Below are 18,268 nucleotides of genomic sequence, written 5' to 3' on the forward strand. Positions count from 1 at the left end.
AGTGCTTTGCTCAAGATGGTTAACAATGGGTTCTCTGGTTTTTGAGTGTCCTCACGTAGTGAAGATTCTAAAAAATGCACTCATATACTTCAAAACAAAATACAGGTATGCACTAAAAAGCTTAAGAAACAAAACCTGCTTGAAAGTTTCTGAGATGACTGAAATAGAGCTTGTTACCAAGTTTCCCAAAGGTAGAGTTGAAGAAAAAATACAGATTGGTGTCTCATGTCCTGAAGGACAGGTTTCTTCTTATTGCTGGAACTCTAGAGGCACCCTGTGTCTGAACACACCTAGCTGCCCAAATACGAACAGTTAAGAGGAAACCTTTTCCAAATTCAGGGACTTACTGTTTGGCATCTGCAGAGTTTATGTTTTCATTAAAAGGGGAGGCAGGGAGGGGAGGAAGCCACAAAACCCCACATTTCCAGGCCCTGTGTTGGCAAAGCAAGCCTTCCATATGTGAAGTAAATGTAAACAGTTGAATCTTCCTTCAGCCTGTCTGAGACTCCAGGAAAGCTACAGCATAAAGGCAGCCATCTCCCAGACAGTTCAATATGAATTCACATGTGCCTTACTGGAGAAGGTGCTGCAAAGGCAATGTGGTGTAAATAGGTGTCACTGGCAACAGAACATGAGCTGTAACATTTCACAAAACAAGTTTCTGAAAGAGCATTTGGGGTCTTTTAAGTATTTGAAGAAATTACAAACCAGTCATTAGGTATATTGGTGCAAGCAAGCATAGTTTTGGAGGTGGAAATCTGCTCTAGGATATACTTTGTTGGTCACAGAAGGATTTCTTTATAAGGTTATGCTAGCAAATGTTAATGGCAATCCCTAGAGTGTTCATTTTTTTCTATTTCTGCATTAAGTATAGGACATAGAATTGCTAATCTATACTTGCTTTCCTTCTGAAAATTAGCTGCTTCAGATTGCATTCAGAGAATCTCAGTATTGTTTGCTGATAAGGGATTTTTGTGTTTATATTGTATTTGTTTATATATAGCTATATATATGTATAAAATATATATATACATAAATATAATAGATGTGTGGGATCTGAGATCACTGATCATGTCATGCTAAGCACGAAAAAGTTTTACAATAGTTGATTCACTGAATTACTATCTTTAATTAAGTAGCAGTGGTAATTGTCATGACATTGGGGTAGTCATGGTTTCAGAATTCATTATGAATATGAGAATCAGATCAGACTTATGACTCATCTGATCAAATAGGGCAGGTTTATTTTAAACCATTTTTGAGCAAGTTCTATCTTGGTTTTGTATTTTCTCAAAAGTAAAACAGTATAAAAGAATGTAAACCTAGAGACAACAGTTTTAGCGATTGAAAAGGTGGGGTTTTCTGCAACTGCATGCATAAGTTTGCATTATTTTTGTGGCAGTTAGTAAGACTAATATGAATGGATAGACATGGAACTATTCCTCAACTTACTGTCCCTAGTACGTCTGTTATGTAGTATTGACTGCATACTTTTTTTCTCCCCCCAGTGGCCACAGATGTCTTCAACTCCAAAAGTCTGGCCATTCAGGCCCAGAAGAAGATCCTTGGAAAAATGGTGTCCAAATCAATAGCAACTACTTTGATCGATGATACAAGCAGTGATGTTTTAGATGAGCTCTATAGAGTGACAAAGGAATATACACAAAATAAAAAGGAAGCAGAGAAAATCATCAAAAACCTCATTAAAATAGTCCTCAAATTGGCAATTCTCTACAGGAACAACCAATTTAATCAGGATGAAATAGCGTTGATGGAGAAATTCAAGAAGAAAGTTCATCAGCTGGCTAAGACCGTGGTCAGTTTCCATCAGGTGGATTATACCTTTGACAGGAATTTTTTGTCCAAACTGTTAAATGATTGTAGAGAGCTACTTCATGAAATCATTCAGCGTCACCTAACTGCAAAGTCACATGGACGTGTCAACAATGTGTTTGATCACTTCTCTGATTGTGAATTTTTGGCTGCCTTGTACAATCCCTTTGGACCTTATAAACTCCATTTGCAGAAGCTTTGTGATGGTGTCAACAAAATGCTAGATGAGGGGAACATATAGGTACTTGTATTAATGTTGACTGCCTATGCGTTACTTGTAGATGAAACACTGTTGATTTATGAAGGAATAAGGGAGCATGCAAAAATGTTTTTTTACATTTTGACAATTATTTCTAAAATATCTTTATTAAATTGATTCCTTGTTATGAGCTATCTGTTGCTATTCATAGTCCATCTGGAAGAAAGACTGCACATGACTTTTTTTACTGTCCTTTGCCTATGGAAACAGCTGGATAAAGACAATAAAAGAGAAAGCTCCAAGTAGAGTAAGAGTCTTGCAAGATAGATATACAAAACAAAACAATATGCTGTCAGACAATCCACATCTTCCATAGATTTACAAAATTATTTCTAAACTATCAGAGTCCAGTAATGTCGGTAACAGACTATCATGGTGATGGTACACTCTATAATTTCTCTGACTTATTTGTAAAATAGATATATTTGATTCATTTATAGTCTTTTATGCTCTCTGCACAGATCACAGCTTCCTAATGTTGCCCTTATGAAGCATTCAGTTTCAAATAATATCAGTGATGCTGTCATGTAGAGTCTTAACAGGCTTGTTCATCTCCAGCTCAGTGGTGAAATCTTCCTGTCTGCAAGGCTACCAAGTATAGATCCTTATAGACCTGCACAGATGCTTGCTTCCTTTGATTAAATGGGGATTATTTGAGGAATAAGCTACAGTAAAATAGCCTAACTGGGGAAGAGTATTCCCTAGAAACCACCTGCGGTACATAATTTTAACTCTACCTATGGTAAGGTAAAACACAGTGACTTACCTGTGCAATTCCTTAAGATATTTAGAATCCTGCTAATAAGTCACAATACTTTCTGAAAAGGTGTGAGGCAGTATATTTTATACACTAGGCTGATGTGTATGATGATGTGAATTCAGAAAGCTTGATCTGCTGAAAATAAATTCCAAGCCAATTTGCTTTGTGTACAATGAAACTAGAAACAGCAATTAGTTGTATTGTGTTATATACTATTTAACTAATGAAAAAATGGAATGTTGGATAAATTTTGTTTCTTCTTCTTTTTTCCCCTCTTATTTTCATCCATCTTTTTCTCTCTCATATTCTACCTGTCTTGCCCTTGGGGGATAAAAAAATGTGACTTTCTAGACACTGTAATGTACTTAAAAGCATGAAGTTAATACATTTCAAACACCAGAAGCATTTTTGTTAGGAAGCTTATAAAGAATTTGCTGTTTATTTAATTGCCAGTGTTTTTGCTGTTTGCTGTGTCCTTTTGTTGTAACAAGTAAACCAAAGAATATTTGCACTCTGAACTTTTCATGCCTTTTTTTTTCCCTTGTTGCATTTTGAAGAGCAAACTTGGCCTGTGCCAGTAATGAAAGCATCACAGCCTCCGACATATGGCTTCAGCATTACTTGTAATTTTTTAAGAGAGAAAATTCACTTTTATTCATGTTTGGTCACTAGGCTCTGAATATTCCCAGAAAGGTGCCAGAAATGTGCCAGAGAAATGTTTGTTCAAAATGTGAATTCATTTTATACAAGCCACTAGTGTCCAGCAGAGAGAGACAATTAATGTACTACTAGGCTAGAACAACTGGGAACTGATGTAAGGATAGTACACCAGAATTTGCCAAGAAATAGATTATTAGGTTAGACATCTGAAGGAATATCATTTAAGATCCCTTCCCATGTTTTACTTAAACAGTAAATATGTTGTACTTTTGTCCATCAGAAGTCATGTATAGGAATGCAATTTCATGAGGAAAATCCCACAAACTGTAAAGAATATAGTTTCTGGTGTATTTGTTCCACCTATTTCTTTTCTTTTCCCACCTAGAATGAGAAAGCTGTTTGTTTTCTTTCCTGATTTTTCTCTCTGAGGTGAGAATAAAAAGGAACTTGACTTCTAGAAATTGAAACAGTGTTCTTCACAAATCCTTTTTTCTAAATCATGTTCTGATTCTCCAAAATAGCATAGTTTATAATGAACGGTAACAGTTACTGAAAGGAGGACAGGACAGTACCTTGTTTAGAACAAGACATAATATATGCATGTGCTACATAAAGCATGAAAGATTTTCTTCAGCCATGACCCAGAATATTTTGACTGCTCAAATTTGAATTTTCTCTGGGGCAAAAATTGCTTAAATGTTCCTTGTACATTGTTAATGTGCTACTCACATATATATGAGCCATATTGTAGTCAAACTATGTATATTTTCAGTAATACAGTAACTTCTTAGTTGCATTATCTGGCCATTCATTTTTTAGAAGAAGTGAAAATAGCTCATGGAGATTTGATTATAAGCATAAAAACTTGACAACTAGGAGAAGTTATATGTAGCTTACAATGTAATTACATTCTTCTGAGATGCTGTGACAATAGTTCTTGTCTGGCATTCATTTTCAATTACAAAGAGGTGACTTCTGCAATGATGAAAGAAAACAATTGTACTGGATTTCCAAAGACTTACCTTTATAAATAACACAACATAGCACTCAAGCTGTATACTTTTGCAGTTAATTTATTTTTCCTGCAGCATACATAAATAGTGGCTTTAATTATCAAAATTCAGAAATAAATTGATAGCATTTTTCCTTTTAATACACTTGTCGTATTAAAGCATCGACCCTTTAGCAGAAACTTGGCATAGTCAAGAGTTTAAAAAAGGTTACATTAGTACTGTTTAATTATGGGTAGGATAATGCCATTATTCTGTGCTGTAAAACTGATGCAACATTGTGTTTTAATAGGATAAAAATCATTAATACATTAAAGTCCAATCTTGGATTCATTTTACACTATGCTTTTAAATCTCAGTACCTTAGGTGTTTCCTATTTGTAACACCCGTTCAATGTTTAGTTAAAATGTAGTGCCAAATGCCATCAAAATGTACATTGGTGAAGTTGTGGAAATTAAAACTAGTGTTAAAGCCTTCTAGAGGCACTGAAAAAGTGGCAAGTCAGACCTTGGATACCTTTTGCAAGACACAGCAAACAACTGTGATCTCAGCCATACAAAGAAAGCAAGATACAGGGAGGTTATCATGGCCATTTTGTGTGTGCCACCTTAAAAGGGATTCACTAAACCTTTTGACCGCCCCTTAGTGATGTTTGTATGCATTTGTGTGTATGCATAGACAAAAAAAAAAGACAAACAAAAAGACACAACTGGGTAAGTTACAAACCTTATTCTTGTCCTTAAGCTCACTTGAGATATATTTCCATTTAGAAGGCACAGAGATTAGTAGGAGTCTGGAAGCTTTCAGCAACTGGTGTGGGGCTATTTTTTTTTTCTTTAGGAAAATACCAAATCATGTCTCTTCTACAAAAAGATTCAACCCCACCCATACAGCAAATTCCTGTAAAATAAAGGAGTGAGGAGATGGCCAATTGCTTTCTTACATCCCTCCCTAAAAAGATTGCACTGTCCCAAGAAAGTAGTGAACTGATTTTGATGGAAGTTGGCTTCAGTTGCTTTCCAGCCCCTTATTGTAGCTGTAACGGCTAGAATGTGACTATTTAAAGGTAAACTGGAATTCTGCACGTATCTCTTCAAGGGACCAGAACATGCTTGTTTTCATGGTCTAGCAGAGGAATCCACACTACCCATAAGTCCATCATTGTCAAAGGTGACAGTGTTATTAAAAGGATGGATAAGTTGCACATTGTATGGGCTTAGATGGTCTCTCTATGATGAGTGTTCACCATCTGATGACCTGCTACCGTAGCTTTCCTTTGGCCTTGCATGCTTTTCCTGCCCATGTGAGTGGCAGAACTACTCTTCAGACAGGTCTATTCCTTTGCTACTATTTTTGCCCCAAGATTATATTACATTGTGTGTGCATCTAAGGAGAACAGTAGATAGAACGTTACCCACTTTGCTTAATGAAAAAAACCCAGAGCTAACTATCAGTTTCCTGGGGTTTTTTGCAATGTAATTTGGAATCTGAAAGAATAATCTACATCTTGATTTAGTTGTTAATACTTTTTTCAGATATAGTGTATACCCTCATCACTTTAGTAAGCATTTAGCTGTGATTTCAGTACATGTACTTCTGAGCCTTTAAAAAAAAAAAAAACCACACACACACAAAACCCTAGTGGTTTTGAATGCATTACAGAGGGTATACTTCAGCATGAACATGAAATGAAGATTCCCGTTTGCATAACCATTTGCAGAGAAACCTTCTTATTACAACTGTTTTTCATTTAAGTTTGGGCAGGTCAGCCAACATTCATGGTTAAGTGGCAAACATCTGCGCTTTGGATAAAACAACTGTCAAAGGAGATTATAGTTGTCCAGAAAAGTTCTGTAATATCTTATTTTTTTTATATTTTGCACATAAATGAAACTTCTTTTGGGAGAGGAAAGTTTCCTATCTATCTTAAAAAAAAATTGCTGCCCAAACCCACACCGTGGCTACTACTCAGAAACTTTAGGCTAAGTAATGTAGTTGTTATTTCCAATTTGTTCAAAAAAAACCCCAACAAAAACCTTGCATTTGTTCTGAGAGAGAAAGAAGTTCTTAAAAACTAGTACATAGTAAATTACTAACCTATTCATGCTGAAGTTTGCATATTGGAGCTGAAATTATATTGCAACTTTAGCATTAGTATTAAATTTTTTAGGTTACCATGTGATTTGTTTTCCCTCTATGAAAATAAAGGAGAAGTATCTTCTTACAGGCTATGTCTAGGAGCTGTCTCTGTTATAGTAGTGCTTGGCCTATATCACAAATCAAGATTTCTTAATGTTTAAACCACAAATTGCTGAAGGGACTTCTCTTTTCTTAGTACTCAGTTTTAATATTTAGAGTTCTGGTTTCCAATTTTAAAGCTGACATTTACAGGCAGGACATTCCTGAATCAATACCCATTATTTCTTGCGATCTTGGGAAATACAGGAACTGACGTATGTCTTCTAACAGTCTATAAATTTCTACTTGCTATCACAACAGCAGTTTCTGCAGATATGTCCCTTATAGCATTCCTTTCTATCAGGGAGCAAACTAAAATAAATGCAGCTCATAGCTTTGGGATGTCCCATGATTAAACAGCATCAAGCAAAGAAGCGGACTATAATGATTAAGAATAACAGAATTAAGGAGGTACATTACTTGCCTAGCTTTCCCAAGCAACAGAAATGTGTTTGCTATTTATTGTTCTCCCCTGTGGGAAAGTCTTGGTGTGGTAGGTGGAGGACAAAGGTAGAGCTTCCTACAGTTGCTGTGATTTAGATATAAATTACTTTTACCATCACCACCACTGTCTACTCTAAAAATCTTAACACTGGATTTTAAAATCATACTTTCCATTGGCTTAATGACAAATTAATTCCTATTTCAGTTTGTATTAAATATTTGGGTTTTAAATGTGCTTTTATTATTCACAGAAATACGAGCTGAAACAAAACAGAAGTCAGCCTCCTGCACTGTGTCTTTCTTCCTAGATACCTTGTTTCTTTCTTCAGTCACTATGTGTTTTGTGTGCTACAAAGAAACTTCTTAGTGGATATAATTCTGAAGATTTTGATAAATGCAGGTTGTTCCAAGAGAAAATTGTTGGCTTTTCACCCACTTCTCCAGTTCCTGCTGGCACCTTTTCAGAGTATCAGCCCCACTGGTCTTTAAACTTGGCAACCGAAAGCCCTTAATTTGCAACACATTTGTGGGACATTTTGAATTACATTTTTCAGAATTAATTTATCGTTGATTGTTCTAGCCAAGCCACAGCTAATAGAGATGAAAAACTTTGTTACATTTAAGTTGTGTGAGATTTTTTTTTAATATCGAGAGTATGATGGTGTAGATAGAATAAATCAGCCCCAGTAGGGTCCGTATACCACCAGTCCTTCTTTTCTTGCATGGGAATGGCAATGCACCAGTTCTACTCCATTATGGAATACTGTTGAAAAATTATTTGGCTTTCTTGAGCAGAATTTAGTCTCCTTTCATTTGAGAAATCTATTTCAGTAGCTGGGCTTGGCTTGGGTCCTGAGAAGAAAGTCCCCTGGCTGTTCATAGACTGCTGTTAATTAAGGGTTCCTGTGACATGAAAGGACAGCCTTTCCCCATTCCAGAAGCACTTAGCTGATGCTTTCAGTTTACTTCACTGACTGGGCATGAGATACTGTGGTTTTTTGCTGTGTTCGTTTGGGGTTCAGTTTTATTTTGTGGAGAGTCAAGACCTACAACTGTGTCCCATCTGCTAGCCCTGCTAAGAGATTTCAGAAATAAAACAGACTGAGGCAGTGCTTTGAGCCAGGGGCAAAATAAAGTGCATTGGTCCCAGGACATGACATGAGATCAGCTGTTACTTTCAAGAAAGCTGGTTCTGTATCTCAAGGATCTTGATAATACAGCAACAGAAAAATGATCTCATCATTGGAAGTAAAGGGAGTCTCTTTGCCCAACTGAAAAGCTATCTATCTCAGTTACAGGCTGCCTAACTTGATTTCAACAGTATGGACACTCCCAAAAGTGCATTTGCTGTGCCATCATATGAGAAACTATTAGGGAAAAGTGGATAGCTCAGCACTTTTCTGGGAGAAAAGGCTGTGATGAGACAAAGGTCTCATTAAGTTTGCTTCACTGTGATAAGGTCTACTGCTTACTGTAAGCATTGGCATTTGACTTTGGCTAAGTAAGACCGCATGTTTAAGCTTACAGTTCCAGTATCCTATGACACTGCAATCAACTGTTTACCCCAAAGCTAGAACTGAGTAGCTTATGCTACAAAGTATGGCAACAGGGAAGGAGGCCCTTTACAAAACAGTATTGATGAAAATTAGTCTTTGCTACTGTTTGGAGCTGGGAGAAGCTTGCCTGGGAAATTCAGACTTTCCACCTCATTCCCAATTAGCAAAGCAAGTGCTGAAGAGGAGTACAAGCTCCTACAGGAAAAGGCATTTATGTTGTTACTTAGTTGACTGGCTGTTCTCCATCTGTCCATTTTGCTTCTAAGGTAGTGGGCTATTCCATAATTCATGTAGGGGAGGAGGTTGGGGAGGAATTCTCACCACAGAATATAGTCAATCTGGACCTGTCATGTTTGGCTTTCATTTGCATTTTTGGGGTGTTTGGGGTGGAAGCTGGTGGACTGGGTATTTCTGAGAGACAACTGGAAGTCTGCTGTTTCTCTGGGGGGAATTAATACATGTGTGCTGTTGTGCACAAAAAAAGCTTCTGTAACACTGGCATTAAAAACTCTAGAATGCCCTCAGTGGCAGCTTGAGAGAAGAGGCCATTTTAGGAGGCACAGTTTGTCTTTTGTGCATATTTTCTGTTTATTAAAGGAGCTGCCTGGATTTATTCTACGAGCAGAACCTCTTGGAATTTTTGGCTGTTCTAAAGCTTAATATGGCTGTTAACTCAGGAAGCAACTGCACTGAATCAGTTTTCTCAGGAGTCACTTCGACCCTTCCATCTATTCATTAGAGATTGAGCTCATCTGTAGAATCTATTTACCCTTAACTTGGTAGTAGTCTCAATATGCATCTGATTTCCACAGAATGCGACATATGGTTATTTGCTAGTCTTTCACCTCTTATTTTAGTCCATGTGTTTTTTATTCTTTTTTTTTTTTTTTTTTTTGCCTTCAAGGAGGCCAATTTGATGGATTTTTCATGAAGAATCATTTAGGATGGAATGGAGTGGTTGTGTTACAGGAGCAACACCATAACCTTTTGCCAGCACCTCACTAACATCTCTCCACAGGATGTATTTTCAAAGCTGTAGATGTGCACAAGCAACTAGTTTCTGCTTAATGAGTTTGTTCTACTAATGCGTTACTACATACCAGCTCAGCAGTCCACCAAGCCTTGACTGACCCAGGGCTTCAGTCTCCCTTAAACCCTAAGTCTCTGATGGAATCAAATGGAGGGCTTCCGTAGTGCTTTGCTTGTGCCCCAGCATGAATTTTCCACTTAATTGACTGGTATGTGCAACAAATGCCAAAATTAATGTTTCTTGCCAAAACAGGGACATGAGACCTCCTGTGATGTGGGTTGTTGGCAAGAGCTATAAAAATGTTTGCATTTACATTTACAGTTGGTTCATAAGAATATATCCACTGTTAACTACACAGTAGGCTGCTCCTCAACATCACATCAGGAAAGCTGCTTTTCAAGTTCTGAGGGTGACAAACAATGGATTCAATGGCAAGAAAACCCCCACTTACTAACTGCTGTAGGGTCACAGAAAAATAAAAGAACACAACAGAATGCAAGTTAGAATGGAAATAATACTATTTGCTCTTCCTGCAGGTGAAAGAAATCAACAGAAACACTACGCTAGCTATGAGGAATTCCTCAGCAGTGGTTTCTAGCACATGAAATTGTATATCTAATCAAAATAAGTAGTTTTCTCTAACCACTTTTACTAAGAGAGTAATTAGTAGGGGGAGCTGGGCTATAGAGTTCATTTTTACGAGATGAACATTTGTGAGCAGCTGAGGGCTGAGACCTCTCAATGACCTCTCTGCACTGGCAGCCAGAGGATGGCTGCAGAGAGAGAGAGAGAGAGAGGGGAAATGGGGATGATGACCTGGCTGCAAGCAAGGCCTCTTTGGTCACAGCAGAAAACATCTATCTTCAAAACCCCGGGGACTTCTACAGCACTAAGGCTGTGCGGAGGTACCATCTGTTGTAAGCCATGCTTTTGTAGTGTTCAGTGAAGGGTGCCACAGTTTTTAATATGGATTTAATATCTAGTTTTTGGTCATGGCAAGAAACACCTGGTTGCCCCCTTCACTCTTATTTGTAGAGAAATCTTTGTGCCCAGTCAATAGGCCTCTACAAATCTCCATGATCAAAACCATTTAGAAAGCAAATAAAGTACTTGAAAATGAGTCTTATGATCCAAACAGATCTTTTAGCAATATTAAAAAATACAGAGTAAAAGCAAGTCCGTCAATTCATTTATTCCCCCTGAATAAAAGGTTCAAATGTGCCCACCATAGAAAACATTTTCAATGGGATTAAGACTCTTACAGTATCCACAACACATGCAACCCCAAGTTTATAAAAGAGACAAAGCCAAAAAAACCCCCCAATTATCTAACCTGTTAGTTGAAAGAATGACTTTACAACATACAAACATCAAATTTGTTTTAGTGCACAACATGAACATTCACTGTTGTCGTGGTTTAACCCCAGCCAGCAACTAAACACCACGCAGCCGCTCACTCACTCCCCCCCACCCAGTGGGATGGGGGAGAAAATCGGGAAAAGAAGCAAAACCCGTGGGTTGAGATAATAACGGTTTAATAGAACAGAAAAGAAGAAACTAATAATGATAATGATAACACTAATAAAATGACAACAGCAATAATGAAAGGATTGGAATGTACAAATGATGTGCAGTGCAACTGCTCACCACCTGCCGACCGACACCCAGCCAGTCCCCCCAAGCGGCAATTCCCCGCCCCCAATTCCCCGCCCCCCATTCCCCATTCCTATACTGGATGGGACGTCACATGGTATGGAATACCCCGTCGGCCAGTTTGGGTCAGCTGCCCTGGCTGTGTCCTGTGCCAACTTCTTGTGCCCCTCCAGCTTTCTCACTGGCTGGGCATGAGAAGCTGAAAAATCCTTGACTTTAGTCTAAACACTACTGAGCAACAACTGAAAACATCAGCGTTATCAACATTCTTCGCATACTGAACTCAAAACATAGCACTGTACCTGCTACTAGGAAGACAGTTAACTCTATCCCAGCTGAAACCAGGACAACTGTTTATAAAAGAACTTACCTGGTCTAGGCATTGAAGCATAACAGAAAAAAACATGATTGTACTCAGTATTACAGGGTACTGCCTGGGGTTTTTGGCAAATTCTTCCTGGTGTAAAAAGCCTGCTATGTCAGTAAAAGAGTTAATGATAAATATATGTTAGTTCACAGTGCTCACTAAGAGAAAAAATAAAGCAGATTTAATTAAGTCTTCCTTTCCGACTCACTTATTTCATTACCAGTTTCGACCACTTTACACCCTGTTTGGCTGAGTTTGGAATCTGGATATCCTGCTATTAATCCCCCACTAAGACTCACTCATTCAAAACTCAGTTTGACACCTGCCATTGATTTGTGGCTTGAGACCTGCTCCATTCAAGTTTCCACCTAATGTCACCCCGCTTTGGTTAATAGTGGTGGTGTTTTGCCCTCATACCTCATTTCAGGCTGATGCAAGTATTTTCTGACAGCTGTATGACTTTTGGAACAAATCACTTCCAACTGTTAAGGGAACCCATCAAAACCCTTTCCATTCTGAGTGGTTTTTCTTCTTTTGGATCTTTTTAATACAGACAGGTTTCACTTTAAAAACATAAAATGTCGAAGTGACATGCTTTCACTCCAGTGCACTTTCTGTTGTGTTTTCCAGAAAAAAAAAAAAAAATCTGTTGAGGAAACTCCAATTTTATTTATTTTTGTGAAGTGTGAACTCGTTGCTGATTCTAATCCCAGTCTATGCACCGAAATGAGAAAGCTATAGAAGATCCTGATTTGTTAACACGGCCTGTTGGTTAGCTACCTAAAGAACAAATTATGCTACAGAAGTACCTCAGGGTCTGATCTTACCTGGGGCACGTAACCACTAGCTTCCAGGCAAATTCCAAGAGTCGAGTCCTTTCCTTGAATAGCCGATGATATAAAAAAACCAGGATGCAGAAGACTATGGAATCTGAAAGCCTAGAGTTGAAATAGCATGTTCAAGATCATGTAAGAGGCCAGAACCAGCACCAAAAATGAATGAAATTCTCGTAGGACTCATTTATAGCCACGCACACAGAACTATGCTGCTTTAGACAGATACGATTATGTAAGGGATTATGCAAATAAATTTGGTGGTGTAAGGATGACCACATTAGTTCCTGCGAGCATTCCCCATCTGAACTAGAGTTTCCAGGAGCGTATGCACAGTTGACTAAGGTGGGTATTTGTGCTGTTAGTTTGCATGCATTCCCCTACCCTAACAAACTACATCCTAAACTTACTGGACAATACAGACCCAAGCCCCCAACAACCCTAATAAACACGTGGGAGTGAATAAGGGTACGTAACGCTCAGCACATAGCACACTGGCTACACACTGCATCGGTGCACGGCTCTCTTCTGTGCACTGTACCTGTGCCTGTGGCGGGGCCAGCCCTGTGGCTCTCGCAGCAGCTAGCACCGCTCTTGTCCAGGAGATTTCCCACTCGTCTCCCCAGCGGGAACCCCATCCTACAGTGTAGCAACAATAACCAAAATACTGAGTGTTGAGACTAAACTAAAGCTCACAAACAGTTATGGGCTCAATCTGTTACTTCCTCAGGAAGAGCAATCGCAAACTGACTCACAGCTCTGCCCTCCCAGGGAACAACTTCCTCCTGCCATCAAGCGTAGCACAGACAAATCACCATCAGTGATGTTCTCTCTGCTATACACAGCCAACTGCACCGGGCCTCTCACTGGTGTGAAATTTGCTCTTGTCTTGAGCTGCATTCAAATGAAATAGGCAAACTTTGCAAGTGTAATTAGTTGCGAGGGTATTTTGTGCCGGTTAATACCAGTGCCAGAATAACACACATCCAGTGCAAGGGCTCGTTTCTGTGCACATTCAACAATATTTCCCATAGTTAAAACTCGTGATTTTTTTGTAGGCTATTTGTCTGTCCTGTGTTCCCTTTACCTGCCTCCAGAGCAATTTTTCGTAGTTTCCAATGCATACATATAAACTGCCTACACAGCCAGAAGAATGCCACCATCCCAGTGAATCTATTGGCTAAGTAAAACCAGTGTGTATTAAAAGCAGTGCCCATTTGACCTGATCTGTGCGTAAGCCTTTTTTAGGTTCGTCGTATTAGAATTTCATTACTTGTGGTGTGGTATCTGTAAATGTAGATATCGAAGTCACTTTTACTGTATCACAATGCTCCCTCTAGTGCTCAAACTGTAAACTGCAATTATAGTATTCGATGCAATTTCTCCGTTCAAACTGAACCGCATGTAATAAAATCACAGGCAATACATCTTTATTCCTAATACTTCTAAAGGACTGAATGTTACAGACTACTTGAGGTCATAAATGCTCATTTCTTCGAGTTTGGAAGTCTCCAAATAGCTATCACTTGGGTAACTATCACCTCTCTTTAGACGGTAATGCACTAACAGCCAAGGAGATAATCTGCAGCAAAACCATTTTTTTTTTTCTACTTAGTCCAGAAATAATCCAAACTTTACAAACTGTACAAGAAATGTTAATAATGAATTAAAGTTCATCTGTGAAGAGGGAGTATGCCGATGATTTCCACAGTAAAATAAGGTAGTCAGCTGCTCTGAATTCTGGGCACTCCTTACTCTGTTCCCTGAGCACCTCCTAGGTTTAAGACAGACAAAGCAAAGAAGCAGGGAGTTTACAGCTCCCAGAGGCTCAGGCTTATAGTGCTCTCAGTCAGCCAGGAGAGTGAGCAAGTAAGAAGGAATAGCTCCATGAGATCCCTGTCCATAGCTCAGATAAAATTTGTCATCACCTGAGTTGGGTAGGTAATACTGGAAAATCCTAACTAGATCTACTGCTGAGATCCAGAGCAGTGGCCTTACAAAACTCCCAACAGAACTACATGCTGAATGACACCATCTCACACAACACCATGCCTGCAATGATATAATGAATAGGCATGTTCATTCCTACTTAACCCCTCGGCTGGTTCCACAAAATACAATCATCTCTCCTACTCTTTCCTCCTCATGCTGTTCCCCTGCTTCACCATGGGGTCATGCCCATGGGCTGCAGTTCTTCACAAACTGCTTCAGAGTTGGTCCTCTCCACACAGCACAGTCCTTCAGGAACAGACTGCTCCAGCCTGAGTCCTCTCCACGGGGTGCAGTCCTTCAGGCACAGACTGCTCCAGTGTGGGTCCCGCATGGGGTCACAAGTCCTGCCAGAAAACCCGCTTCCCAGGCTGCAGGGGAATCTCTGCTCCGGCGCCTGGAGAGCCTCCTTCCCCTCCTTCTTCACCAACCTGGGAGTCTGCAGGGTTGTTTCTCTCACATATTCTCGCTCTCCTACAACTGCCACGCAGTGTTCTTTACACTGTCTCAAATACGTTCTCACGCAGGCACCACCACCTTGGCTGCGGGGCTCAGCCGTGCCCTGCGGTGGGGCAGCTGGAACTGGCTGCCTCTGGCACAGGGCAGCCCCGGCCTCCCCTCACAGAGACCCCTGCAGCCCCCCTGCCAGCGCCTGGGCACAGACACCCAGTACAGCCTTCCACAGACGGAGAGGCAAATCTGGGGGGAAAAAAAGGCAGCATGTTTCACATTAATTGTTTGATCCAAAGAACTCCCACAACCAGAGAAGCAACAGCTGAAAGCAGTGATCTGGATTGGGAAATAGCAATTAAAGCAAAAAATAACACAACATAAAACATAAGATTAATATGAAAGAAGTAAAACAAGATTAACTTTAAACGGAGGCGTGATGTCTAGGTTCAGGCAGCCTGATCTTGAAATCCGCCCTACGCGGCCGTGGCCTCTTTAGACACCTGTGGAGGTGTGCCGGCCCTGCAGCAGGACAGACAAGCTCGCCTGTCAAAATCCCCGCATTTCACAAGCTGCTCGCCTTGCCTGTAAAGGCATGGCAACACAGCGAACCGGCGGTGACGGCGCTCGAAAGCAACCGCCTCCCCCCGCCGCGGGGCCCAACTCTTTCCCCACCTCGGCTCGGCGCTGCCGGGGCCCACGTCGCGCCGCCAACCGCTTCCCCCAGGGCGGCGGCGGCGGCGCATGCGCGATGCCGGCCTTCGCGCCGCCCCTGCCTCCTTGTCCTGCCCTGCGAGCGGAGGGCCGGGCCTGCGGGCCGGGCAGTCGAGCGCCGGGAAGCGGAGCGCCATGGCGGCCGGGTTGAGGTTTGACGGGAGAGTGGTGCTGGTCACCGGTGCCGGAGGAGGTAAGCAGCGCCGTCCCGTCCCAGGGTGCGGTGTGGCGGGGGGTTTCGTCCCCCGCAGGAGGCGGCTGGGTGTGTGGCGGGGCTTCCCGCGGCAGGCCGGGCGAGGCGATCGCCCTGCAGCCGCCGCTGCCCGCGGCCCTGACAGGTGCCCCCGTGCCCTCCGGTGGCAGCCGGGGACGTCAGTGAGGGCTTTGCTCCTGGAAAACATTTTTGTGTTTGTTTGGTTTTTTGTTTTTTTTTTCCCCCGCAGAAGAGAGAGGTGCGGCGGCGGGTAGGAGGCGCGGGGCCGCGGCGGAGGCCGGGCCCCGCGGCGGCCCTGTCAGGTGCCGGCCCTCGCCCGTGAGGGCCGCAGTGGCAGTGCCAAGGCTGTACAGGGGTTACCGCCGTGTTTCTTGCAGTGCTTTGGAGCTACTGCGGTTCGATCTGAGCGCTAATACTGCTGAAAATTAGCAGTGCTTCCAAATGCGTGCTTTCTGTTCCTTAGATACCCGGGAGAAGTATCACAACTTCATAGCAGTCAGTAATGGGTGTCCTGCTCCACGCACTGTTTTGGTATCTTAATTCCTTCCAGTTTTGCCTTGGACCTAGTGATTGACGCTGTAACCTGCGTGGTCTGGCACAGTGTTGTTCAGCAGGGGATTGACATGGGCCAGCGCTGCTGTGGAAAGCAGCCTCCGACCTGCTGCTGCCTTCCTTGGCCTCCTCCTGGGAGGCAGGCTGAAGGCACAGGGGAGAGAGGGCGGCGGAGAGGTGAAAGACTGGGGAGAGATTTCTTTCAGCAGGAGGGATGGCCTGTGCTGTTGGTGGGCTGCGGGCCTGGCCTCTCCAGGGGCGGTGGTTCTGCAGTGGAATGCTTGGTTTTGCCAGGAAATGTTTTTGTATTTGCTGTTGTGGTGTGGCTTGGTTGAGGTGTGGGTGGTTTTGTTGTTTTGGTTTTTTTTTTTCCTTCTTCCTGTGAATGCGTGCTTTGACCTTTGCCTACTCTGGTACTTCCAGTGAAGGAAGGTATGAGCTGTGAGTGTGGACTAGAGAGAAGCAAAGTTTGTAGCTGTGATGAGCTGCTAAAGGAGCTTGTTCTGCCATCCACTAAGAAGGTTCTGCCTTCCCAATGTCAAGTTTTGCTCTTTTTCTGTGGAGCTGGCCATAGCCAGAGGAGTCATTTGGGGGGCCTAGATTATGTGATGTCTTGCGGAGAAAGACCAAGAATATGAGATTTTGTGGAAAATATGAGATTTTGTGGAAAGCACTGAACAGTCCACTCGCGTCACCTGAAGGTGACAAACCTGAGAATAATTGAGGCCAGATCTTTGTATGGTGCTTTTCAGCTTTCACCAGACCTATATTTATGTGCTTCTCTCTGTATAACAAGTCTCACTGAAGAACAGGTAATAGCAAAACAAAGACACTTTGGCAATAACAAAGTTTCTAAAAAGCACTGCGTGGAGCAAATTTGCTTGTCATAAGCGTGGGTACAGTGACCCTTGTGCTTCTAGTATTAGGCTGCTTAAAAATGTTTTGTTAATAGACAAAACTTTCCTTGGATGTGTTATTTCACAATAGTTTTTTGACAAGTGGTTGATTAAATTTAAGCCAAAATAAAGGGAAGCCCTGTTAACTTAGATTAGTTCTTATTTTGCTTTTATTTGGTTTACAGCACTGTAGTTAGACTGTACTGCTAATAGCATTGTTTGTCAACATTGATTTTTGAATTGGATGCTGCTGAACAGATCGGAGCTGGCAATTTATCTGCAACATATGGATCACTAATTTGTTTTAAAGTGAGACCTGTTTTCACATACACAGGCACCTAAAAATACAGTAGTTTCTTTTCACTTTGGGCAAATCCCTTGTGAAGTATTGTTTCTGCCTGTCATGCAGCATTGTCATTGTTTATGCAATTCAAGCTAATTTTTTTAAAATTTTTTTTAGACTAGTTTTGATTCTTAAGCATTCAGTCCTTGCTTGCCAGTTGAGAATACCGGCACATAACATGGTCTGGGTTTTGTGCATTTCTCAGTTGTGTGGCTTTTCAAAACAAAAAAAAGTTTTCTTGGACTTGTGTTACATCAGGCAGTGGACATGTATGCAGCTCACATGTGATACTTTCCATTGCAGAGGCTCGTAGAAGTCTTAAGGAAAATTCTGATTTGTTGGTGTGAGGTTAGTGTGTTTCAAAACAGGCTAAACAGTTCTGATTTTTTTTTTTCCCTATTTTTTCTCCTGAGAGCTAGCTTTGAATGTTTTGCTGAGGGGCAAAGAGATACTGTTGCACTCTGAG

General features: G+C 41.2%; 2 protein-coding genes across 7 annotated transcripts in view; both read left to right on the forward strand.

The window, feature by feature from the left end:
- Nucleotides 1-3,370, forward strand: part of TNFAIP8 (TNF alpha induced protein 8) — a 63,840-nt gene extending 60,470 nt beyond the window's left edge. For all 6 annotated transcript variants that reach the window (XM_052778408.1, XM_052778406.1, XM_052778410.1 and 3 more), the window contains one exon: nucleotides 1,509-3,370. In XM_052778408.1, coding sequence (XP_052634368.1) covers nucleotides 1,509-2,074 — 566 coding nt within the window. In that variant the 3' untranslated portion in view covers nucleotides 2,075-3,370. The remainder of the gene's footprint in view (nucleotides 1-1,508) is intronic.
- Nucleotides 3,371-15,858: 12,488 nt separating this feature from the next.
- The window catches only part of HSD17B4 (hydroxysteroid 17-beta dehydrogenase 4), a 67,115-nt gene continuing 64,705 nt past the window's right edge, over nucleotides 15,859-18,268 (forward strand). The window contains exon 1 of the mRNA XM_052775892.1: nucleotides 15,859-15,990. Within this exon, the coding sequence (XP_052631852.1) occupies nucleotides 15,933-15,990 (58 nt within the window). The 5' untranslated portion in view covers nucleotides 15,859-15,932. The remainder of the gene's footprint in view (nucleotides 15,991-18,268) is intronic.

The sequence above is a fragment of the Harpia harpyja genome, chromosome Z (assembly GCF_026419915.1).
Source record: "Harpia harpyja isolate bHarHar1 chromosome Z, bHarHar1 primary haplotype, whole genome shotgun sequence".
In the NCBI taxonomy this organism is placed as follows: Eukaryota; Metazoa; Chordata; class Aves; order Accipitriformes; family Accipitridae; genus Harpia; species Harpia harpyja.